The sequence below is a fragment of the Aotus nancymaae genome, unplaced genomic scaffold (assembly GCF_030222135.1).
Source record: "Aotus nancymaae isolate 86718 unplaced genomic scaffold, 86718_ANA_hifiasm-v0.15.2.pri h1tg000008l, whole genome shotgun sequence".
In the NCBI taxonomy this organism is placed as follows: Eukaryota; Metazoa; Chordata; class Mammalia; order Primates; family Aotidae; genus Aotus; species Aotus nancymaae.
The window spans coordinates 14,698,140-14,722,448 of NW_026988419.1; the positions used below are offsets into that span (position 1 = coordinate 14,698,140).

The window sequence follows — 24,309 nt, forward strand, 5'->3', positions numbered from 1 at the left end:
AATAATTCTTTTCATGTCTCATTATAATCATTTGATTCTAAGAATTTTGTTTATTCAATTTTTTTCTCTATATATGTAGCTTTAGAATTGTAGGCTTCCAGGCCTGGCATGGTGGCTCATGCCTGCAATCTCAGCACTTTGGGAGGCTGAGGCAGGAGGATCACTTGAGTCCAGAATTTCCAGCCTGGGCAACATAGTGAGACCCTGTCTCTACAAAAATTAAAATAAAAAGAATTGTAGGCTTCCAGTTTGGAGACACTTGGATGGAGCAGACTAAACAAAAATAAACACTGTCTCTCTCCCTACTCCCACTTTACAAATGCTCAGATAACCAAAGCTTTGTGGAGCTCAAAAAATAAAAATCTTTGGATCTCATTTTTGAGCATGAGCCAGAATGCTTGAAGGGCCGTGTATTCATTTGTTCGTATGTTGCTATAAAGAAATACCTAGCTAGGGATAGCTGCAGGGAAGGGCTTGCTGAGGTGCTTGGATTCTTGCAGCTGTGCGGGGATTTAACCGCCACCATGTCAAGCAAAACTGCTAAGACCAAGACCACCAAGAAGCACCCTCAGCACGCAACATCTAATGTGTTTGCTAAGTTTGACCAGTCACAGATGCAGGAGTTCAAAGAGGCCTTCAACATGATTGATCAGAACAGAGATGGTTTCATCGACAAGGAAGATTTGCATGATATGCTTGCTTCATTGGGGAAGAATCCAACTGATGAGTATCTGGATGCCATGATGAATGAGGCTTCAGGCCCCATCGATTTCACTGTGTTCCCCACCATGTTTGGTGAGAAGTTAAATGGCACAGATCCTGAAGATGTCATCAGAAGTGCTTTTGCTTGCTTTGATGAAGAAGCAACTGGCACCATTCCGGAAGATTACCTGAGATAGCTGCTGACAACCATGGGGGATCGGTTTATGGATGAAGAAGTGGATGAGCTGTACAGAGAAGCACCTATTGACAGAAAGGGGAACTTCAATTACATCGAGTTCACACGCATCCTGAAACATGGAGCAAAAGACAAAGATGAGTGAAAGAACTTCAAATTCCAGCCAAACGTTCCTTGTTGCCATTTTGGGTATTTCTGATATTTTCTCTTGCATGCCCTTAGCTTTATGGCTTTTGCATTTCTTGTTGTATTTATTCTCAGCCATTTTGGGCACATGTATCTTTATACTCAGACTGGAAATGGGACTTTCTATTAATATTATTTTCAAAATAGAAAATAGGGTAATTTAACCTACCAGCCCCTCCCCCCAATAACTGCAGTCTATATACAGTCAATATGTTTCTTCAGAGAAAGTTATCCTCTCAATTTTTTCTGAACCATAATTAAACTTTATGATGAAAGAAAGAAAAAGAAAAGAAAAGAAAGAAAGACCTAGCTAGGAATGGTGGCTTATGCCTGTAATCCCATCCCTCAGGGGCCAAGGTGGGAGGGTCACTTGAGCCCAGGAGTTTGAGACCAGCCAGGTCAACATAGCAAACATCTATCTCTACAAAAAATAAAGTTAGCTGGGCATGGTGGCATCCACCTGTTGTCCCAGCTACTCAAGAGGCTTTGGTGGGAGGATTGCTTGAGCCCAGGAGGTCGAGGTTGCAGTAAGCTATGATTGCACCACTGCACTTCAGCTGGATGACGAAGTGAGACCCTATCTTTAAAAAAAAACCTGAGGCTGGTTGATTTATAAAGAAAAAAGGTTAAATTTACTCATGGTTCTGCAAACTATATAGGAAGCATGGTGCCAGCATCTGAGCTTCTGGTGAGGCCTCAGGAAGCTTCTAATCATGGCAGAAGGCCTAGGGGGAACAGGCATGTCACATGGCAGGACTGGAAGCAAGAGAGAGAAGAGGGAGGTCCCAGAGTCTTTTAAAAACCAGATCTTGGGTGGGCATGGTGGCTTACACCTGTAATCTCAGCACTTTGGAAGGCCGAGGCGGGAGGATTACAAGGTCAGGAGTTTGAGATCCGCCTGGCCAGGATGGTGAAACCCCATCTCTACCAAAAATACAAAAATTAGCCAGGCACGGTGGCAGGCACCTGTAATCCCAGCTACTTGGGAGGCTGAGGCAGGAGAATCGCTTGAACCTGGAGGCAGAGGTTGCAGTGAGCCAAGATTGCACCACTGCACTCCAGCCTGGGTGACAGAGCAAGACTATGTCTCAAAAAAAGAAAAGAAAAGAAAAAGACATGTAAAGAGAAACTAACACTTATTGTCATGTCCTGCTTTTCCTCATATGTTAGCTTATTTAATCCCCTGTGAAAACCTTTTGAAGTATGTATTATGTATTCCCATTTTGCAGATAAGAAAACTGAGATTGAGAGAAATTAAGTTACTTGCTGTGGAGACAGAATCTGGACCCAAATTTTTGTATTGTTTTCAGTTCTATGTTCTTTCCATTATACAAATTCACCTCCCAAAAATCTACTCTTGGCCCCTCCTTAATAACTGAAAAGAGGAATTTTTTTTTTTTTAGATGGAGTATCACTCTGTCACTCAGGCTGGAATGCAATGGCACGATGGCTCACTGCAACCTCCGCCTCCTGGGTCCAAGCAATTCTCCTGCCTTAGCCCCGGAGTAGCTGGGACTACAGGTATGCACCACCACACCCAGCTAATTTTTAGTAGAGACAGGGTTTCACCATGTTGGCCAGGCTGGTCTTGAACTCCTGACCTCATGATCCACCCACCTCTGCCTCCCAAAGTGCTGGGATTACAGACGTGAGCTGCCACGCCTGGCCCGAAAAGAGGAATCTTAAGTGATGATTTTTCTCAGAGTGTTTGTAGAAAATCCCAAATCTTCCCATGGGTTCTCAATAATCAAACATCTTATTTAAAGATATTTAAATATGTAAATGAGAGAACCAGAATGGGGAAGCTCTTTGATTGAGCTGGTTTCAGATCCCTGGAGATTAGTCGGCTGGCATAACTGCCCTCCCTGAGCTCTGCCTTGCTCCCTTGGATGTGTAATACACAGTCTTGGTGACAATACTCAGCCGTTTGTTCTCAGGTGCACTAGCTCTCCCGTGAGCTCATTTTAGATGCCTAATTTAGATAAATAGTTCAGATTCATATAAGTTTACATGTTATACAGTGATTTCATATATATTCAACACACTAAATAAGTGTGTGAATATATGTTTTTTTTTGTTGTTTTTTTTTTTGAAATAGAGTTTTGCTCTTGTCACCCAGGCTGGAGTGGCCTGAGCTTGGCTCACTGGAATCTCCACCTCCTGGATTCAAGCGATTCTTCAGCCTCAGCCTCCTGAGTAGCTGGAATTTCAGTCACCTGCCACCATGCCTGGCTAATTTTTGTATTTTTAGTAGAGACAGGGTTTCTCCATGTTGGCGAGGTTGGCCTCAAACTCCTGACCTCAGGTAATCTACCAACCTCAGCCTCCCAAAGTGCTGGGATTACAGACGTGAGCCACCGCGCCCGGCCACAACCCGCTAAATATTAACCAGAGTTGTCAGGTCTCAGATGCAGCAACTAGTTCAAAGTGAGAAGGATCAAATACAGTGGCTTTCCAAGTTTTTCAGCCTTGACCTACTGTAAGAAATATATCTTACATCTCCTCCCAATGTATATAAATATAAAATCAATGTTGTTTAAGCTGCACCGAATTGATTTCGTGGCCCGCTAATTTCGTAACTCCAAGTTTGAAACCCATGCTCTAATGGGAAGGCGCTGGACACGGAAATGGCAGCCAGTAATGCCCAGGAGAGAGTCTGGGAGGCACAGTGAGAATGCTCCGGGCAGACAAGATGCCAAATGCACTCCAGCCAGAGGCGGGCAGGGAGAGCAGCGCAAAAGTTATGGATGACCTTCAAGTAGAACTCAGAGGAGGCTGAGGGTGCAAGAGGCGGGAGGTGGAAGAGAGACTCTGTTAAATGCCTTAAATTGAATGCATGTAATTTTATGTTTGCTTTTTTCCCATACCCAGCGAAATAACAACAGTAAAACAATAAGGAGAACATAAGCAAAAACAATACATGAAGATATGCAAAAACATTTTGGAAGAGGGAAAACTGACCGGGGTCCAAGGAAGTTGAAACAGTACAAATAACAACAGTTGACTTCGGAGCCGCTAAAAGCTTAGGACTGGGAGCATCAAGTTTTGCAAAGGTAGGGGTGGAAGGAGGGGGCTGGAAATGAAGGGTGAGTTTAAAGTTGACATAAGGAGCAGTTAGACTCCATGTTCCCTTCTTCAGCCTGGGCAGGTGAGTGACTGCCTCTCTCCCATCCCCCACCAAAAAAGGCAGGAGGTGCATGGACTGTCTCCTGAGAATGAACCAGTGAGGCCCTGGGCTTCAGTTCCTCAGCTGACTGAGGGTGGAGAGCGAGAGAAACCGCAGCTTCTTTCTCCTGGCTCTAGAGCACTGGCAGCCAGGTTCGTGCTCCTCAGGCCGGAGGCTGCAGGATTCTTCTCTGGGAGAACTGAGCAGTCTAAAAGTTCTCTGGGTATTGAGAGCTGTCAACACAATAGTTGTCTCTGCCACCACACCCTGCAGGGAAGATGCCAATCAACGAGTCCTAGAGAGCATTCAGTTGGCCTTTAAGTGCCTCTGCTCAAATATGAAGACCAGGATTTGAGGGAAGTCTCTTTCATGAAAGACAGAAGCCAAAATAAAGATGCAAATGGTGGTGGGAAGGAAAGCAGGTACAATGCAGGGAATATAAAAATATAAGTTACGGCCGGGTGTGGTGGCTCACACCTGTAATCCCAGCACTTTGGGAGGCTGAGGCGGGCGGATCATGAGGTCAGGAGTTGGAGACCAGCCTGACCAACATGGTGAAAACTCGTCTCTAAAATACAAAAAATTAGCTGGGCATGGGTGGCATGTGCCTGTAATCCCAGGTACTCAGGAGGCTGAGGCAGGAGAATCACTTGAGCTTGGAAGAAGGAGGTTGCAGTGAGCCAAGATGGCACCATTGCACTCCAGCCTGGGCATCTCAAAAAAAAAAAAAAAAAAAAAATATATATATATATATATATATATATATATAGTTACATATACAATTTATGTAACTAGACTACTAATAATGTAATGATATAACTTATTAAGAATGATCAGGGCTGGGTGTGGTGGCTCACTCCTGTAATCCCAGCACTTCAAGGGGCTGAGGCAGACAGATTGCCTGAGGTCAGGAGTTTGAGAGCATCCTGGCCAACGTGGTAAAACCTCGTCTCTACTAAAAATACCAAAATTAGCCCAGTGTGGTGGCGGGCACCCATAGTCCCAGCTACTCTGGAGCCTGAGGGAGAAGAATTGCTCTAACCGGGGAGGCAGAGGTTGCAGTGAGCTGAGATCATACCACTGCACTCCAGCCTGGGTGACAGAGCAAGACTATGTCTCAAAAAAAAAAAAAAAAGATTAGTCTGGGCGTGGTGGCTCACACCTGTAATTCCAGCACCTTGGAAGGCCGAGGCCAGTGGAGCACTTGAGGTCAGGAGTTTGAGAGCAGACTGGCCAACATGACAAAACCTTGTCTCTACTAAAAAGACAAAAATTAGCTGGGCTTGGTAGCAGGCACCTGTAATCCCAGCTCCTTGGGAAGTTGAGACAGAAGAATCACTTGAACCCGGGCGGCGAAGATTGCAGTGAGCCAAGATCGTGCCACTGCACTCCAGCCTGGGCGACAGAGCGAGACTTCATCTGAGAAAAAAAAAAATGTAGAGGTTAGAAAGCCACAAGGGCAGTGGGTGGGGGCTGTTAACAGGAGGATAAGTCCTGCAGTGAGGGACATCTGGATATTTTTCTTACATTCTGTGACATGAAACTTAATTATCTGAGCAGATCACCCTCTACCTCACTCTTCTTCTGAGAAGAGACCTGTGGCTCTGGCAACTACAGATCCTGGACTTTTTTTTGTCCTGCTGGGTCAGTGGGTGGATCTGGGAACCTGAGGAAGCAGAGACTAGCCTGATCTGTTGGAAAGGACTGAGAGGTAAGCACCAGAGTGAAGAACAGAATTTGAAAGGTTACAAGGGAAGGGGCTCACCTGGAGAGGAGGCACAGAACAGGTGGAGTTTGGAGAGTCTGGGGAAGAGATTGACAAAAATGGAGGGACGATGTTGTGTTGCATGAGGCAATGCGAGAAAAGTGGGGAAGAGAATGGTAGGAAATACTGTGTATTGGGCATGTTTACCTCCTTTAGTGCTTTTTGGAATGATTTTGTTGACGCATCCCAGGGTTTTCAGTGCTCTGTGGATGTCAGACTGGCAAGACCTTGCTGAGACTGGCTAGGAGGAGCTTGCCTCCCTAGGGAATAGGTCATGTGGCTTGTTCTGCATAGCTTCCTTGTTTTCACTGGGTGAAAATGACAGGGTACCAGTCTTTGCTTCAAACCCTGCACAGGCCAGGCATGGTGGCTCACATGCCTGTAATCCCAGCACTTTGAGAGGCCGAAGCGGGTGGATTACCTGAGGTCAGGAGTTCAGGAGTTCAAGATCAGCCTGATCAACTTGGTGAAACCCGATCTCTACTAAAAATACAAAAATTAGCTGGGCGTGGTGGTGGGTGATGGTAATCTCAGCTACTTGGGAGGCTGAGGCAGGAGAATCACTTGAATCTGGGAGGTAGAGGTTGTAGTGAGCTGAGATCGAGCCACTGCACTCTAGCCTTCTCAAAAAAAAAAAAAAGAAAGAAAGAAAGAAAGAAAAGAAAGAAAAATAGCTGGGCATGGTGGCTTACACCTGTAATCCCAGCTACTTGGGAGACTGAGGCAGGAGAATTGCTTGAACCTGAGAGGCAGAGGTTGCAGTGAGTCAAGATTGCTCCACTACACTCCAGCCTGGGCGACAGAGGGCGACTCCATCTGATCTCAAAACAAAACAGGCCAGGCGAGGTCGCTCATGCCTGTAATCTTAGCACTTTGGGAGGCCGAGGCAGACTGATCACTTGAGGCCGGGAGTTTGAGACCAGCCTGGCCGACATGGTGAAACCCCATCTCTGCTAAAAATACAAAAATTAGCCCAATGTGGTGGCACACACTGGTAGTCCCAGCTACTCGGGAGGCTGAGGCAGCAGAATCACTTCAATCCGGGAGGTGGAGGTTGCAGTGAGCTGAGATCACGCCACTGTACTCCAGCCTAGGTGAGAGAGCAAGACTCCATCTCAAACAAACAAACAAACAAAACAAAATAAAACAAAACCAAAAAAACCCTGCACAGTCCGAGGAGTTTGTCTGTTAAGATAAGGGAGGCGGCCAGGCACAGTGGCTTATGCCTATAATCCTAGCACTCTGGGAGGCCAAGGCAGGCAGATTACGAAGTCAGGAGTTCGAGACCAGCCTGACCAACATGGTGAAACCTCGTTACTACTGAAAATATAAAAATTAGCCAGACATGGTGGCGGGCACCTGTAATCCCAGCTACTCAGGAGGCTGAGGCAGGAGAATCACTTGAAACCAGAAGGTGGATGTTGCCGTGAGCTGAGATGGCGCCATTGTACTCCAGCCTGGGTGACAAGAGTATAACTCTATCTCAAAAAAAAAAAAAAAAAAACTGATAAAGGAAGCTACCTAGACCTTCTCCTGAACCCCAGCTCCTATCAATCATTGGGAATCTGTTTTCAAAGAACCCAAGCCTTATTTGTGTTCTGTCTCTTCAAACTTGCTTTGAGTCAGATGCGAGCTCTGTTCCTCAATTTTACTTCCTGAGAAGCTTCCTGGCAGCTTTTGTTTTCCTCAGCCAGAATCAGCTTCATCTTCAGTAAAGTTTAGGTGGTCCCTTAACATTAAAACCAAGGCCCTAGTGGCTATGCATGTTTCATCAGAGCCTCTGAGCCCTCTCCTGCCAGGGGGTAGCCACCTCTACCTTTCAGGGGCCTGTTTTTAGCTTGTCTGCACTTAGATGAGTCTTGAAGAGTGACTCAGGATTGTCCAGGTAAGATGGACAGTAACGTGTTCCTGCCTGAAAGATGCAAATACAAGAGGAATGAGGAGAGTTATAAATACCCGCTGTTCTGGGGCTGGAATATTCCATTAGAGGCAGGAAATGGGGAGAGAGAAGAAGTTGAACAGCCAGGTAATTTTTGCATTGTTTTGAAATGTGTATGTATAAACATCTATATTCGGTGGCAAAACTAGGGTTCAAACTCACCTTTTGCTTCCAAGTTTAGCAGTTTTTCCATATAGCCAGAGGATACTATCAGTTAGATCAGGGGTGATGAACCGGGGCAATTTTGTCTCCAGGGGATATGTGGGGGGTGGGGAGGCAGGAGGAGGGGTCTTTTGGCATCAAATGGGTGGCAGGCAAGTGAGGATGATACTAAACATTCTACACTGCCTGGGCAACATGGCGAGACCCCGGCTGTAGGGTCCAGCCCTACAGAGTCCTTTGAGCTGCCCTCTGCTACTGTGGAGATGAGAAACTGTAGAAATAAAAGATATAAGACACAGAGATAGAGAAAAGAGAGTTTGGACCCAGGGTCCACTGCTAACAAAAGCGCGGAGTCCAGCAATGGCCCCGAGTGCCTGGACACTCTTTTATTGAGTACACAGCTGGGGGCAGGGTAGGTAGGGCATGGCATTGGTGGTTGGTGATCAAGTACATCACATATCATATAGGTGGGGGCCCAAAGCTTTCAGGTAGCCAAGATGAGGTAAGGAGCATAATGCATCAGCACTTTTCCATACTTGTTAAGAAAGAACAAAGACATTAAGCTTTATATTGCTTTTACTGATTATCTCTTTAAGAAAAAGGAGCCAGGTGCAGAATGAGAACATGAGAGTGGACATGGAACATGACCACTGAAGCACAGCATCACATAGAGACAATTAAGCCCCGGAATATCTGCGGGCCTACCTGACAGCATCACTACTGCAAGGGCTTGGAGGAACGGAGTTTTCTCCTAACTCCCCCAAGGAAGGAGACATCTTGGCCATCTTGGACAGCTTCTTTCCTAGCTGGCTAAACAGCAGGCGCTTTCCCAGCACTGGCGCTGCCGCACAGCCAAGGCGCCCTCCAGCAGCCCTTACTCAGGCCTGGCAGAGGGCTTAAAGTGTCTTGCCTTAGGGTCATGCCTTAGGGTCATTCCTTTCACAATCTCACCTCAGGTTCACACTTCCTACCTGAGAGGCATTAGTAAAAGAATTAGGATCACCTATGAATAACTAAGATCTCCTATGAATAACTAATTACTGTGGTTATATTTCTAGTTACTTTCTCTTCATTATTTATATGGAAATAGGCTGAGGCTACTGGCTCCTGCCTCGGCACTTATGGGGTCTCCTCACTACACCCGGCAAGATCTTGGCTCACTACAACCTCCACCCCCTGGGTTCAAGCGATTCTCCTGGTGGGTCTTTTTTCTTTTCCTTTCTTTTTTCTTTACCTTTTTTTTTTTTTTTGAGAAGGAGTTTTGCTCTTCTCAGGATGGAGTCAGATGGCATGATTTTGGCTCACTGCAACCTCTGCCTCCTGGGTTCAAGCGATTCTCTTGCCTCAGCCTCCTGGTAACTGGGATTACAGGCGTGAGCCACCATGCCCGGCCAAGAGGTGGCTCTTAATTGCCCTCCCCTTGAGTGTAAGCTGGACTTAGTGACTTGCTTCTAATGAATTGAATATGAAGGAAATGATGGAGTGTGATGTCTGACACTAGGTCATAAAAAGCATTGTGACTTCCTTCTTTCTCTCTTGGATTGTTTGTAAGGGGGAAGGTAGTTATTGTAATGGCAAAAGCCACAGTTACTCTTTTACCAACCTAATATGTTGTGATGACACTCAAGCAGATATAGGGAGAGGTTAGTATGATGAGGAACTGAGGCCTCCTGCCAATAGAAAGTTGGAATTGAGGCTTCTAGACAACTGCCACATGAGCGAGCCATCTTGGAAGCAGACCCTGTAGCCCTGGTCAAGTCTTCAGCTGACTGCAGCCAACCCTGAGTGACATCTTTAAAGCAATCTCATAGGAGACGTTGAACCAGAACTAGCCAGATTCCTTTTTTTTTTTTTTTTTTTTTTTGAGATGAGTCTCACTCTTGTCATCAGACTAAAGTGCAGTAGTGCGATCTTGGCTCACTGTAACCTGCGCCTCCTGGGTTCAAGCGATTCTGGTGCCTCAGCCTCCCAAGTAGCTGGGATTACAGGCACATGCCACCATACCCAGCTAACTTTTGTATTTTTAGTAGAGGTAGGGTTTCACTATGTTGGCCAGGATTGTCTCGATCTCCCGACCTCGTGATCCACCCACCTTGGCCTCTCAAAGTGCTGGGATTACAGGTGCTCACCACTGCGCTCACCACCTACTTAGATTCCTAATCCTCAGAAGTAGTGTGAGATAATGTTTGTTGATTTAGGCTGCTAAATTCAGAGTAGTTTGTTATGCAGAAATAAATTATCAGTACACTTTGGTATTGACACTTTTTACTGAACTGTTGTCTGGGCTGCTATTAAAAAAAACACCTGAGACTAGACAATTTGTGAACAATCAACGTTTATTGCTCACAATTCTGGATGCTGAGGAGTCCAAGATCAAGGCACCAGCAGCTTTGGTGCCTGGTGAGGGCCCGTCCTCATAGATGGCACCTTCTATGTGTCCTCAAATGGTAGAAGAGACAAACAGAGTTAAGCTCTCTCAAGTCCTTTTATAAGGGCACTAACCCCAATTTTTTTTTTCTTTTTGAGGCAGAGTCTCGCTTTGTCACCCAGGCTAGAGTGCAGTCGTGTGACCTCGGCTCACTGCAACCTCTGCCTCCCGAGTTTCACCATGTTGGCCAAGCTGATCTCAAATTCCTGACCTCAAGTGATCCACTGGCTTCAGCCTCCCAAAGTCCTGGGATTACAAGAGTGAGCCAAAACACCCAACCCACTATTCCAATTTATGAGGGCAGAGCCTTCATGATCTAGTCACGTCCTAAAGGGTGAGATTTGGGTGAGCACACAACCACAACCAAACCATATCACAGGTACAGTGACTTATGCCTGTAATTCCAGCACTTTGGGAGGCCAAGGTGGTCAGAAAACCTGAGGTTGTGAGTTCGAGACCAGCCAGACCAACATGGAGAAACCACATCTCTACTAAAAATACAAAATTAGCCAGGCGTGGTGGCACATGCCTGTAATCTCAGTTACTGGGAAGCTGAGACAAGAGAATCACTTGAACCCAGGAGCCAGAGGTTGTGGTAAACCGAGATTGTGCCATTGCACTCCAGCCTGGGCAACAAGAGCGAAATTCTGTCTCAAAAAAAAAAAGCTGGGCAAGGTAGTGGGCACCTGTAGTCCCAGCTACTGGGGAGGTGGGGCAAAGGGATCACTTGAACACAGGAGTTTAAGGCTGCAGTGAGCTATGATCTTACCACTGCACTCCAGCCTGGCCAACAGAGCAAGACTCTGTCTCAAAAAAAGATTCTAAATTCAAAATTGCTTTCCAAATAATATAATAATTTGATGCAATCACAGAAGATCAAGCTAGTTAGGCAATCTTACCTTAAACTCAGAAAACCCAGCTCCCAAACCAGCAAATACGAACTTCCTGCTCTAGATTGGTTTGAATTGCCTTTAACCTAGATCAGGGAAAAAGAACTCACAAGTTTATCTGTCGATTATTTTAACTTAGCTACTATTCACTCTAGAACAGTAACAGACAAGCAAAGGCATGCATCAATAACATAGACATGTATCAATCACCAAACTCTTTTCACTAGCTGCTTCAAAATCTATAACTGGTTACTCTAGTATTAGTTCAATTTAGTCTAACAAGCTTTTGTTGAGCACCTACTATGTGCCAGACACTGTGCTAGGCTTTGGGGATATTCAGATGAATAAGACATTGTCTTTGACTTCAAGAATAAGCAGTATTGTGGAGGCTACACATACATATATGTGTATTTGTGTATATACACACCCACATATAGACCTATATATCCTATATCCACATACTGTCAGAGATAGTATGAAGATTCTCTGTGATAATTGGGAAAACAGAAGTATGCCCAAGAGACTGCAGAAGCACTAGGAGAGTAGGACTGACACAGGAGTGGGGGGTGGCATGGTGAGGGATATCGGGGGACATTTGTAGATGAGGCGTGGCCTGAAGTACATCTTAAAAGATAAGTGAAGTCCAGGCACGGTAGCTCTCACCTGTAATCCCAGCACTTTGGGAGGCCGAGGCGGGTAGATCATAGGAGGTCAGGAGTTTGAGACCAGCCTGACCAACATGATGAAACCCTGTCTCTACTAAAAATACAAAAAAATTAACTGGGCATGGTGGTGTGAGCCTGTAGTCTCAGCTACTCAGGAGGCTGAGGCTGAAGAATCACTTGAACCCAGGAGGCGGAGGTTGCATTGAACCAAGATCGTGCCACTGCACACCAGCCTGGGTGACAGAGCAAGACTCTGTCTCAAAAAAAAATAAAAAAATAACTGAGGTGTTTGCCAAGTGAAGGGAGATAGGGCATGTGTGTGTAGAGCATAGATAGGGGAGGGCAGCACAACTGATCAGTGAGAAGGACAAGCCATTTGGGATTTGCTGTTGCTGTAAAGAGCAAGACAGGCCAGGGTCAAATCTCAGAAGATTTTTTTTTTTTTTTTTTGAGTTGGAATCTCACTCTGCTGTCCAGGCTGGAGTGCCGTGGTACGATCTTGGCTCATTGCAACTTCTGCCTCCCAGGTTCAGGGGATTTTCCCACCTCAGCCTCCTGAGTAGCTGGGACTACAGGCGTGTGCCACCACACCCAGCTAATTTTTGTATTTTTAGTAGAAACAGGGTTTCACCTTGTTGGCCAGGCTGGTCTTGAACTCCTGACCTCAAGTGATCCACCCTCCTCACCCTCCTAAAGTACTGGGATTACTTTTGTTTCGTTTTGTTTTTGAGATGGAGTCTCGCTTTGTCACCCAGGCTGGAGTGCAGGCTGGAGTGCAGGCTGGAGTGTAGTTGTGTGATCTTGGCTCACTGCAACCTCCATCTCCTGAGCTCATGTGATTCTCATGCCTCAGCCTTCCCAGTAGCTGGGATTACAGGAGCACACCACCACTCTTGGCTAGTTTTTGTATTTTTAGTAGAGATGGGGTTTCACCATGTTGGCCAGGCTGGTCCTAAATTCCTTTTTTTTCTGAGATGGAATTTTGCTCTTTCTCCTAGGCTGCAGTGCAGTGGTGTGATCTTGGCCATGCCCAGCTAATTTTTGCATTTTTAGTAGAGACGGAGTTTCACCTTGTTGGCCAGGCTTGTCTCGAACTCCTGACCTTGTGATCCGCCATCTTGGCCTCCCAAAGTGTTGGGATTACAGGCGTGAGCCACCGTGCCCGGCCTCAGAGACTTCCTTTTTTTTTTTTTGAGACAGAGTTTCATTTGCTCTTGTCGCTCAGGCTGGAGTGCAATAGTTCGATCTTGACTTACTGCCAACCTCTTCCTCCCAGATTCAAGCAATTCTCTGGCCTCAACCTCTTTAGTAGTTAGGATAACAGTTGCGTACCACCACTCTTGGCTAATTTTTGTGTTTTTAGTAGAGACGGGGTTTCACCATGTTGCCGGGCTGGTCTCGAACTCCTGACCTCAGGTGATCTGCCCGCCTTGGTCTCCTGAAGTGCTGGGATTACAGGCATGAGCCACTGCACTCTGCCTCAGAAGACTTCTTGACCATTTCAGGAAGGTTGAATTTATGTCTCAGAGGAGGAGAGCCTTCAGTTAATAGTAAGTAGTAGAGAGGTCATCAGATTTGTATTTTAAGATAATCCAGCCACCTTCTTGGGCACAAATTTCAGGTGGGGAACAAGAATATGGCAGGGAAACTGTCTCACTGGGCTAGGTGAGATGAGGAGGGTGTGAGTCAGGGCTGTGATGGAGGTGACAGTCAAGAAATCAGCAGTAACTGGTGATCAACTGGGTGTGGGATGAGGGAGAAGGAGGCCTTCGTGGTTGGCATACCAGCAAGTGAGATGGATATTACAGAAAAAGACTTCTGTTTTGGGGAGGTCAGGGAGTAGAGTGCAGAGTGGAAAGAGGATGTGTTCAGTTTTTGATATAATGAACAGAAGGTAGGTCATCATCCATTTTCTGTTGTTTATATAACAGAATACATGAATCTGGGTAATTCATAAAGAATTTCTTTCTTTCTTTTTTTTTTTTTTGAGATGGAGTTTCGCTCTTGTTACCCAGGCTGGAGTGCAATGGCGCGATCTCAGCTCACTGCAACCTCCACCTCCTGGGTTCAAGCAATTCTCCTGCCTCAGCCTCCCGAGTAGTTGGGACTACAGGCGCGTGCCACTATGCCCAGCTAATTTTTTGTATTTTTAGTAGAGACGGGGTTTCACCATGTTGACCAGGACGGTCTCGATCTCTTGACCTTGTGATCCACCCGCCTCGGCCTCCCAAATTGCTGGGATTATAGGCGTGAGCCATCGCGCCTGGCCCATAAAGAATTTCTTATAGTTTTTGTTTTTGTTTTTTTTGAGACTGAGTCTCGCTCTGTCACCAGGCTGGAGTGCAGTGGCATGATCTCAGCTCGCTGCAATCTCTGCCTCCCAGGCTCAAGTGATTCCCCTGCCTCAGCCTCCCTAGTAGCTGGGACTACAGGCATGCACCACCATGCCTGGCTGATTTTTTCTATTTTAGTAGAGACAGGGTTTCACCATATTGGCCAGGATGGTCTTGATCTCCTAACCTCATGATCGGCCCACCTCGGCCTCCCAAAGTGCTGGGATTATAGGCGTGAGCCACCATGCCTGGCCGAATTTCTTAGTTATGGGGACTGACAAGTCCAGGGTCGAGAAGCCACATCTAGTGAGGGCCATCTTGCTGACAGGGACTCTGCAGTCGAGGTGGCACAGATCATCAAATAGTGAGGCGGCTGAACATGCTAACTCAGATCTCCCCTCTCTTTTTATAAAGCCATGAGTTCCACTCCTGTAACTCACTAATCCATCACCCCATTAATTCATGAATGGATTAATCTATTCACCTCTTCAAGGCCCCATCTGTCAATACTGCCACATTGGCCAGGCGTGGTGGCTCACGCCTGTAATCCCAGCACTTTGGGAGGCCGAGGCGGGTGGATCACAAGGTCAAGAGATCGAGACCATCCTGGTCAACATGGTGAAACCCCGTCTCTACTAAAAATACAAAAAATTAGCTGGGCATGGTGGCGTGCGCCTGTAGTCCCAACTACTTGGGAGGCTGAGGCAGGAGAATTGCTTGAACCCGGGAGGCAGAGACTGCAGTGAGCCAAGATTGCACCACTGTACTCCAGCCTGGCGCCTGGCGACAGAGTGAAACTCTGTCTCAAAAAAAAAAAATACTGTCACATTAGGGATTAAATTTCGACTGAGTTTTGGAGGGGACAAATATTCAAAACATAGCAGTACCTGTGGGACACTCAAGTGGAGATGCCTAGTTGGGATTTCTGGGAAAGGAAATGAACTGAGATTTGGAAGTCATCCAAATCTGAGTGGGAACTAAATGGGTTAATATATGAAATTGTCCAGAATGAGTAAGCAGAATGTAAAGATAAGTGAGCCACTGACACCCAGAACAATACCAACTTTTAAGGGAGCGGACAGAGGAAAAGAAGTCCAAGGTGACTTTAGTTGGACACTAAAAGCAAAATATGGTGATATATTGTCTTTCCATGATAGAATTATTCTTAGAATCACTACCCTTGATCATTATACTTTTGAAGATCATTTAAAATCTACTGTTTTGCAATATTCCCTTGACTAGAAAATTAAATGCTACCTAGCACTATTATCAACCAAACTCAACTCATATCTGCCCTCTGAAGTCCTACAACCTTTGAAGTTTGAAGCCAGCTGATGTGACCCCACTCAGCTCTCTTCTTGGATTAGATTCCCAGTTCCTTCAACGGTCTGTTACATGATGATTTTCAGCCTTCATTTCTAGCAGTCCTCTCCTGGATATACTACAATTTGCCCACAAGCACAGCAAGCCATCCTCTGGAAGTTATTTTATTTATTTGTTTTTTTGAGATGGGAGTCTCACTGTTGCTAGGCTGGAGTTCAGTGGCACAGTCTTGGCTCACTGCAACCTTTGCCTGCCAGGTTCAAGCGATTCTCCTGCCTCAGCCTCCGGAGTAGCTGGGATTACAGGCACGTGCCACCACACCCAGCTAAATTTTGTATTTTTTGTAGAGATGGGGTTTCACCATGTTGTCCAGGATGGTCTTGATCTCATGAACTAATGATCCACCCACCTGAGCCTCCCAAAGTGCTAAGATTACAGGGCGTGAGCCACTATGCCCAGCCGCTATCTCTGGAAGTATTAGAATACTCGTGTACAGAACACTAGAATTATCACATTTCTTGTTTTGGAGACTACACTTCTATTAATACAGCCTAAAAGTAAGTTTATGAGCAACAACATTGAACTATTAGCTGTTTGAATACATAGCTAACTAAAATGTACTTCCCCCTCCCCCAGCATAAACATGTAGCCAACTGTTTTCCCACCAGACTGTACTTTTCCAATTGATTTTTGTTTAGCCTAATTGTAGGTTTCACATTTCTGCTTTCTTCTTTTACTCGTATGAAAACCTTGGGCCCTTTCATCATGGTGCATGAAACCGCCAAGATACCTGATAATGGAAAAAAAAAATCATAGACAAACATCTAGCAACCATCAGACCATGGTGAATATAAAGAATAGACCCTCGCAGGGCGCAGTGGCTCACGACTGTAATCCCAGCACTTTGGGAGGCCGAGGCGGGTGGATCACGAAGTCAAGAGATCGAGACCATCCTGGTCAACATGGTGAAACCCCGTCTCTACTAAAAATACTAAAAATTAGCTGGGCATGGTGGCACGTGCCTGTAATCCTAGCTACTCAGGAGGCTGAGGCAGGAGAATTGCCTGAACCCAGGAGGCGGAGGTTGCGGTGAGCCGAGATCGCGCCATTGCACTCCAGCCTGGGTAACGAGCGAAACTCCGTCTCCAAAAAAAAAAAAAAAAAAATAGACCCTCATGAAACTCCAGGCCTATGGAGAATATTTTGATCCAGCTACAAGCTTCTGGTTCTATTCTCAATGTCCAAGTTTAATAAGGAAATGGATTAAAGATAGCACATGTGGCAGCCATTGCCAGATTGGTTAATTCTACTTTTCCTGAATTGCCTGCTTATTGATTGTAACTATTTTTCCATTCTCCTGTGAAATCTCTAGATCATGAAAAGTTCAAGTTCCTTCAGTGGCACAGGACAGGGGCTCAGTGAAACCCTCAAATGTGAAGGAAAGAGAAAAATTCTTACACACTTAGGAAAGATATGGCATAGAAATCAAATCAACCTCAGACAGGGAGCATTGCCATATGGTACCTCCAGCAGAAAGACAGGTAGCATTGCCATATGGTACCTCCAGCTGAAGGCAGAGGACATGAACTCATAAAGGAGGCCATCTGCTCAGTTCTGGGCTTTTCCCAAAGAGGAAGGACTGCCATGTCCACTCTTTGTGAAGCCAAGGTATCAGATTGGTTCTCTATAGTTCTCCCATCCTCGCGCATCTTCCTATCTGTGCCCTATTAATGGACAAGGCCTTACTGTTTGATGCATTTGCTGAAGCCAAAACTGCTTGGGTTTGGATTCTGGCTCCACAGGGACCTGTGGCCTTCAGGAAACTTAACCTGTCTATAAAAAGGAGTTAATAACACTATATATCTGAGTTGTGAGCAAAAACACTTGTTACTATATATAAATCCCTCAGAGCAGAGCCAAGCACATACGATGGACTCAGTAACCATTAGATACTATTTCTTCAGTGTTCCTTGGCTCCAACTCATTTCTAACACAGGTAAAGTTCCTCTATTGCTTGTTTGGCTTCCCCAGTAAAGATAAGTCAGGGCTGAGTGAGCTGTTAGCACGCAGATGGATGAAGACTTCTTAAGAAAACAGCGTTAAATGTTGTAGGCCACATGGTAGAACACAATTGCTATGGTCCCAAATTTCTATTGACTGGGAAGACAAGGCAATTTCCTCCTGCATACATTTTATTCACACATGCTACATCTCACTAACAGATCACACTGTTGGGAAGACAGCTAAGGGGAAGCTAGGGTTGTCAAGGTGATCCTTGCTTCAGCCCTGTTTTACACCAAGGTAATAAACAGCCAGAAAGACTAGGGTAAAGCGGGTAAAGGTGAGGAAGAAACGCGGTGCAGGGTGTGGAAGGCAGTTCAGTCAGGCAGGCAGCAGTTCTAGCCAATCAACATTTTATTTTTCAAGCCAACACCTGCACAGATGTTACTGTCCACTTCCTGACCCTAGTAGGGGGTCCCACTACACTTGGACCACCCAGAGGAGCAGTAAGGAAGCCCCTCATCTCAAGACAGAGCGCATGCTCACCAACTCCAGCGCTGGCGCATGTGCTGTGGGATCCCTGCTCTCCTGCATCATGAAAGGCCGGGCTGAATGGGGCAAGGATGCAGTGAAGGTTACACAGACTACAGTGACCTAAGAGTGTAACTACTGGCCTGACCCACCGCCCCAGGTTTACTCTTTACTTTCCAGACCAGGAGCCTCCCTAAAGCTTGGCCAGTGCCCATGGGATAGGAGGAGCTGGCAAAGGGTGGGGTTGAGCTGCTAAGGACAGGACACAGCAGGGAAATAAAGCAGAGAGGAACGCAAGACAGGAGAGAAAAATTATAAAGTGCCTGAACTAAACAACCAAGTGGGACATGAGGGCAGAGCAGCACAGGTCCCTGAGGATAGGAGGAAAAAGAAAGGGCCACACCACCAGGGCTTGGGGCATAGTGGAATGAGAATAGAGATGAGGCAGGGAGGCAAGCGCAGGCTGTGGGAAGGACTTTCCTAGCCCTGTTCACATCCGCTAACCCAAATGGAAAATTATTTACAAATTTAAAACCAATCCTAGGCACAGGGACTGCACCATGCCCAGGACAGCAGGCAGGCAGGCAGAGGGTGGAATGGCTACCATCCGACAGCCAGCTTCCCCATGCACTGCCCCTCCCCAGAGTGGCAGGCAAAGGAGGAAACAGCAACACTCCTAGCCAAAAAGCCCTACTGTGCCTGCAGCTCCTTCCCTAATGGCTCATGGCTCTGCCACGGCCCGAGCTTCTTGGTCTGACTGTACCAGAGAATGGGTGTCAGGCCCCAGGGGTGGAGCATCAGGGGGTTTTGGGGGTGTCTCTGGCTCCAAGCCCAGCTCTGCATTCAGCTGCTCCAGCTCCCCCTGATCCAGCAACTCAAAGTCCTCAGTGGTGAGTGCCTCTTCTTCCTCAGGGGCAGGCAGGGGCTGGGGTGAGTCCTGGGAAACAGGTGGGAGAATGGAGGGGGAGGGGGCCGGGTCACTTTCAGCAAGGCAAAGTGGGGGTGACAGGGTGCTGGGCGGAGCAGTGAGGTCACCACTCACTGTCTCGGGGCTCAGTGTCTCCACCGGTCCTCCAGGGGTGCATTTCACTCCATCTGAAGGGGACCCTGCCCCATTGAAGTGCGTGTTCACAAAGTGAAGGGGCGATGAGAGCCGAAGCAAGGTTTCCTTAGCTGCCACATCTTCTTCCTCTTCCTCTGAGTCCAGGGCTTGCCTTGACAGGGCTTGAGGACGGCCCAGTAGATCTTCAGGAGGAGCCAGCTCTGCCTCCTCTCCCTCTCCTAGGTCCCGGCTTAGGGTCTCCTCTGGCTCACTTGGCAGGCTCTGCTGGTCCAAATCTGTACAGAGAACAAAGAATTAAGAATGGTGGCTGGGCGCGGTGGCTCACGCCTGTAATCCCAGCACTTTGGGAGGCTGAGGCGGGTGGATCACGAGGTCAGGAGATCAAGACCATTCTGGCCAACATGGTGAAACCCGGTCTCCACTAAAATACAAAAAATTAGCTGGGTGTGGTGGTGCGTGCCTGTAGTCCCAGCCACTCTGGAGGCTGAGGCAGGGGAACTGCTTGAACAAGGGAGGTGAAGGCTGCAGTGAGCCAAGATGGCACCATTGCACTCCAGCCTGGCAACAGAGTGAGACTCCGTCTCAAAAAAAAAAAAAAAAAAAAAAAAGGAATGGGGAGTAGGCCTGCTAGGGTCTTTTAGGAGCTGAGCAGAATTAGAGAGTCAGTAGGCCAGAGAACACAGCAAGTACCCATGGTAGGAAACAGGAAGATCAGGGGTAGGGTGGGGAGGGGGCAGCAAAGGGCTCCCCATACCCTCAGAGACATCAGTCAGTTGCGGAGTTGTGGCCCGGGATACAGAGAAGCCACCACTCTCCAAGATAGAAGCCTCTTCATCTGACAGCTCTGAGTCTGTAATGGCCAAAGCCAATGCTGTTTTCTTTACATCCACCTACAGGAGAGCCAAGATGAACACGACACAAGAGGGGGTAAGAGAACAAATTTATCAGGGGCATCCCCTCTCCCAAACCTCTGGCTTCCACCTCCTTTAGAGGTGGCAGCTCCAAAGCAGAAAGATGTTTCCTCCGGCTTTCTATTTGACACCCTCGTCTTCCCTGGACCTCACCACTGGGGAGAAGCCAGCCAGCTCTGCCTCGCTTTCACTCTCTGTCTCTGCCAGTGGCTCATCACCTCCTGGGGGTGCATTCTTCCCCTGCCGCTCTAGAAAAGCAAGAGTAGTAGGGCAGTGACCAAGCACGCATCATGGCAGGGGAGCCAAACACAGCCAAAGAACTGGATAAGATTTAAATTCTAGGGCACCTCATGAGCCACAAGCCAAGGCCCTCCCCATCTTTCACCCTCCCATTAGGGGAGCCCCTTACTCCTCTTGTCATGTTTGTGATGCAAGGCATTGGCTTCTGCCTTCATGCTGTAGTCCAGCTGCATGAGCAGGGGCTCCAGGCGAGTGTACATCCTCTGGATCAGCTCATGATAAACCACCAGGGGCCACAGCAGGATACTCAACACTATGGGTTAAGAAAGTCAACTAAGAGCTCCCTATGCCAATTTCCTAAGGGCCCCCATTCAACTGGTCCTTAAACTGAAGTGCTGAAGGTAGGCAAAGTCGTTTCCCAAGGCTGTGCCAACCTCTTCTCACCACATCCACCACCCTCCTCCCCAGGTAAGTCTTCCAGAGTTACTAATACTAAAGCATCCCTGGACATCTCCACAAATCAGAAACTGAGCAGAGAGAGTAGTCTACCCTCTGGATCAGTACAAAGAAAGAAGAAAAGAGAGGGCTTTAAATAGGGCAGGGACAGACCCTACTCACAGACAATGTAGGAAATCATAATCCCTGGAACATAGTGTCCCAGCACAGCCAACACAGCACAGCCAGAGCAGACTCGAACACAGAACTGCAAAGAAAAGCACAAGTCTAAGAACAGCAGGCTGAAATATGTGCCCCGCTCAGCTGGAAAAGAAACTACTGTTCAGCTGGTAGAAGGATGGGTATGTCCTTGAGGAATAGGGTGGTCCAGTTTGGTTAAGAGGATGCTCAAGACCACCAATTCAGGAAGTTGGCAATAGATAGTGCCCGATTCCTGTAATTCACACTGGTCTGCCTTGGCAGGAGAAAGTGCCAAGCTAACAGAAGCTTATTTCCTGAGGTGAGACTGCCTCCTGCACCAGGGCCTAGCTGTGAATGCTGCCTCAAGGAGGCACCCAGGCCTCTTCTTTCAGGGTCTCCAACCGGGGAGTTTACATCACTCCACTCTCATCCCCTGCCACCTCTATTCCCCTTCAGTGTGTAGTGAACTGTTGTATGATCTGGGGGAAGTTACCTGAGCTGGATTCTGCCTCTTGTACTGCAGCAGCTCCTGTAGGTGAATCTGGAAGGTGAGCCAGCTCTCAGCCAGGTATCTGCACAACTCGGGCACACTCAGCAGGTGCGGCCGGGCGCCTGACCCCGCACCCTCACTGGGGAGACATGACATGACCCCTGGAGGCCTCAGATACCAGCTTCCTAGACACTCAAATCCCTCTGAGAATGCCAATGATACCTTCCGTCTAAAAAAGTGAACGACCCCACCTCCCAAAAGGAGGCTGTCTTGGTCTTCGCAAGCCAAGTCAGGAGGACCCAACCCTCTGCCCCAAAAGGAGCAGGCACGTGAACACCTACGTGGGAGCCTAGGACCGTGACAAACCCATGGCTTGTTACCAGTCCATTCACAATGCTGGAGCATTGCCCTGCTCCATGGTGACACCGGCACTGGCAAGCAGGACAGGATGTGGGCATTTGTCTTCAAAAGGTGGCCTGCACTCACCTGTCAGAGTGTGGCTCCTCTGGGGATGATGCTAGAGAGATAGGAGGGGGTCAAATTATTGAGTGGTAGGGGCCCTGGGAGACACTCCCTAAGGGAGGAGTAGTTGTCCCTCATTTGCAGCCCCAGAGCACTTTCTTCAGATGCCAGCTGGGGAGCTGTCACGTTATTGTTTGTGTCTGTCTCCTTCTTTAGACTTTACCCTACTCCAGCATAGGAACACATTTCACTCATGCTTATATCCCAAGCAACTCACATACAGCCCATCACCTGTTAAGTAAATTATATGGGTAACAAGAAAAACAACACTGACGTTCCATTTATACAGCTCGTATTATATGTGAAGCACTATCACAAGTATAGGATGTGTATGAACTCATTTAATCCTCTCCTCACCTGTCTATGAAGTAAGTTCTATCATCTGTGTTTTATAGATAAGGAAATTGAGGCAAACGGAGATTGAGCTACTTTTACAAGGTCACAGACATGGTAAGTGGCGGAGCAGGGAAAGGAACCCAGGCAATATGGCTGCAGACTTCACAATCTTAGCCACTGCACCTGCAGTAATATTAATTTGGGAAAGGGGCAATTCTCATTTTAGACAATTCCCTGCAAAAAGGAAGGTGGGTATGTCTGGGAGGCAGGTGACCTGCTGTCCGTTCCCCTCACCATTCAACCCCACCCAGCGGAATCAGGCATCCAGCAAGTGCCCAAAGGGTGCTTAATGAATGAAGAAACACTCACCTGAAACGTCAGGGAGAAAGCGAGGCTGCCAGAGATCCAGCAGAAAATAGGCCAAAAGTGAGACGCTGAGTAGGAAGAAGGGCCGGAGGGACGAGGAAGACAGCAACCTTAGGGAGAGACAGGCACCTCAGCAGTGAGTGGGTGAGGGAGGCTCCTGCATCCATCTCAGAAGGGGGAAAGGCGCCTGCTGATGGGGGAATGGCACCGCCAGGCCTGACTCGCGACTCAGAGACAGAAGAAAGGCGCAACCTAAGCGGATGTCAGCCTGCAAAAACTGGGATGGGTCATTCCCCCGGGCCAAGTGATAACCCAGAAAGGGGAATGGTGCTCTCGACCCCTCCCGCCCCCGCTCTCCCCGCTCAGCCCGGCCCCGCCCCCTCCTCCGCGGCCGTTACCAGAAGAGGCCGTTGAGCGCGGCAGCCGTGACCAGGCTGTGCAGCGGCTTCTCCCACACCAGCAGCCGCTGCGCCGCCGCCAGCACCGCCTCCCAACTGCGGAGCCGCAGCCACAGCGTCGTGGCCAGGCGTCCCACCGCCTCGGCCGTGGCCGCCTCCTCTGCTTCGCCGGTGGCCTCACCCATGCCTAGGCTCAGACCCAGACCCAGGCCTAGGCTCAGGCCCATCCCCGGCCCCCCGCTCGCGCCGGTGTTACCCCCGCCACCGCCGCTCGCCATAGCCCCGCCGCAGCCGCCGCCCGAGCCCGCGAGGAGCCAGGGCTGCGCGGCCGCTGCCGGGGGCGCGTCAGGCGGAAGGGGGCGCAGCGGAGGACAGCAGAGGCTGCGGAAGGGCGTCACGTGACGACAGAGCTCCGAGTCCGTCACATGACGCGGCCAAACCGCCCGGATAGGGCGGCCCGCGCTTGCGCGCCGACGGCTGCCGCTGACCCTGCGCCTATTCAGGTTCGTTTTCTGGCTGCCGAAATCACCCCGCGTCTGAGTCCTGATCCCGGTCCGGGCAGTCGAGCCCGTTTTCTTATCCCACAGTGGGCCGGGCGGCTAGGGAGTGTGGTGCTGCCCCGGTATCCCCGGTATGGGGCAGGAAGTGGGCTTCCAGACGCCCAGTATCCCCGGTAGGATCTGCTTCTGCTCGGGAAGGGCGGTGACCGTCCCATTTCTCAACCCTCAACGCACTGGTCCTCCCAGTTCCCTCCCCTCAGCGGGTAAACAAACATACACCAGCGCGTGACTTGACAGACTCGAAAACAGCTTCATCTACTCAGAAAACTTGTTTTTTTCTAGTCTCCTTAAACTTTCCCGCCTCCACATATGGGAGCTCCTTCCCACCTCGGCCTCCTCAAGCATGAGATTGAGGGCGGGAGGTGGGTTTAAAAACAAAACCTTGGGTAGATGCAGTTTACTATTGGGTGGACGTGTTGACACGTTTTGGGGCCTTATATTCGCTTAAGATCACAGAATTTCCGCAGTAACCTTTGATTTAAAAGTTCAGATTACACTAA

At 48.1% G+C, this 24,309-nt stretch overlaps 1 protein-coding gene and 1 pseudogene across 3 annotated transcripts; one reads left to right on the top strand and one right to left on the bottom strand.

The window, feature by feature from the left end:
- The first annotated feature begins 524 nt into the window (after nucleotides 1-524).
- On the top strand, nucleotides 525-4,368 carry LOC105712734 (myosin regulatory light polypeptide 9-like; annotated as a pseudogene).
- Nucleotides 4,369-17,929: 13,561 nt separating this feature from the next.
- RETREG2 (reticulophagy regulator family member 2) lies at nucleotides 17,930-23,527 on the bottom strand. 3 transcript variants are annotated; one of them, XM_012445901.2, is made up of 9 exons: nucleotides 23,250-23,527; nucleotides 22,855-22,961; nucleotides 22,114-22,144; nucleotides 21,631-21,766; nucleotides 21,120-21,204; nucleotides 20,671-20,814; nucleotides 20,415-20,509; nucleotides 20,105-20,240; nucleotides 17,930-19,625 (listed from the first exon to the last, which is right to left on the bottom strand). In XM_012445901.2, the coding sequence occupies exons 1-9, from the start codon at nucleotides 23,525-23,527 to the stop codon at nucleotides 19,009-19,011; spliced, it is 1,629 nt and encodes a 542-aa protein (XP_012301324.1). In that variant the 3' UTR covers nucleotides 17,930-19,008. The 3 variants fall into 3 exon arrangements, with proteins under 3 accessions (XP_012301324.1, XP_064229040.1, XP_021522384.1); XM_064372970.1 differs by lacking the exons at nucleotides 22,855-22,961; nucleotides 23,250-23,527 and having other exon boundaries at nucleotides 17,930-19,224; nucleotides 19,330-19,625; nucleotides 21,631-22,847; XM_021666709.2 differs by lacking the exons at nucleotides 22,855-22,961; nucleotides 23,250-23,527 and having other exon boundaries at nucleotides 21,631-21,678; nucleotides 22,114-22,131.
- Nucleotides 23,528-24,309: the final 782 nt, after the last annotated feature.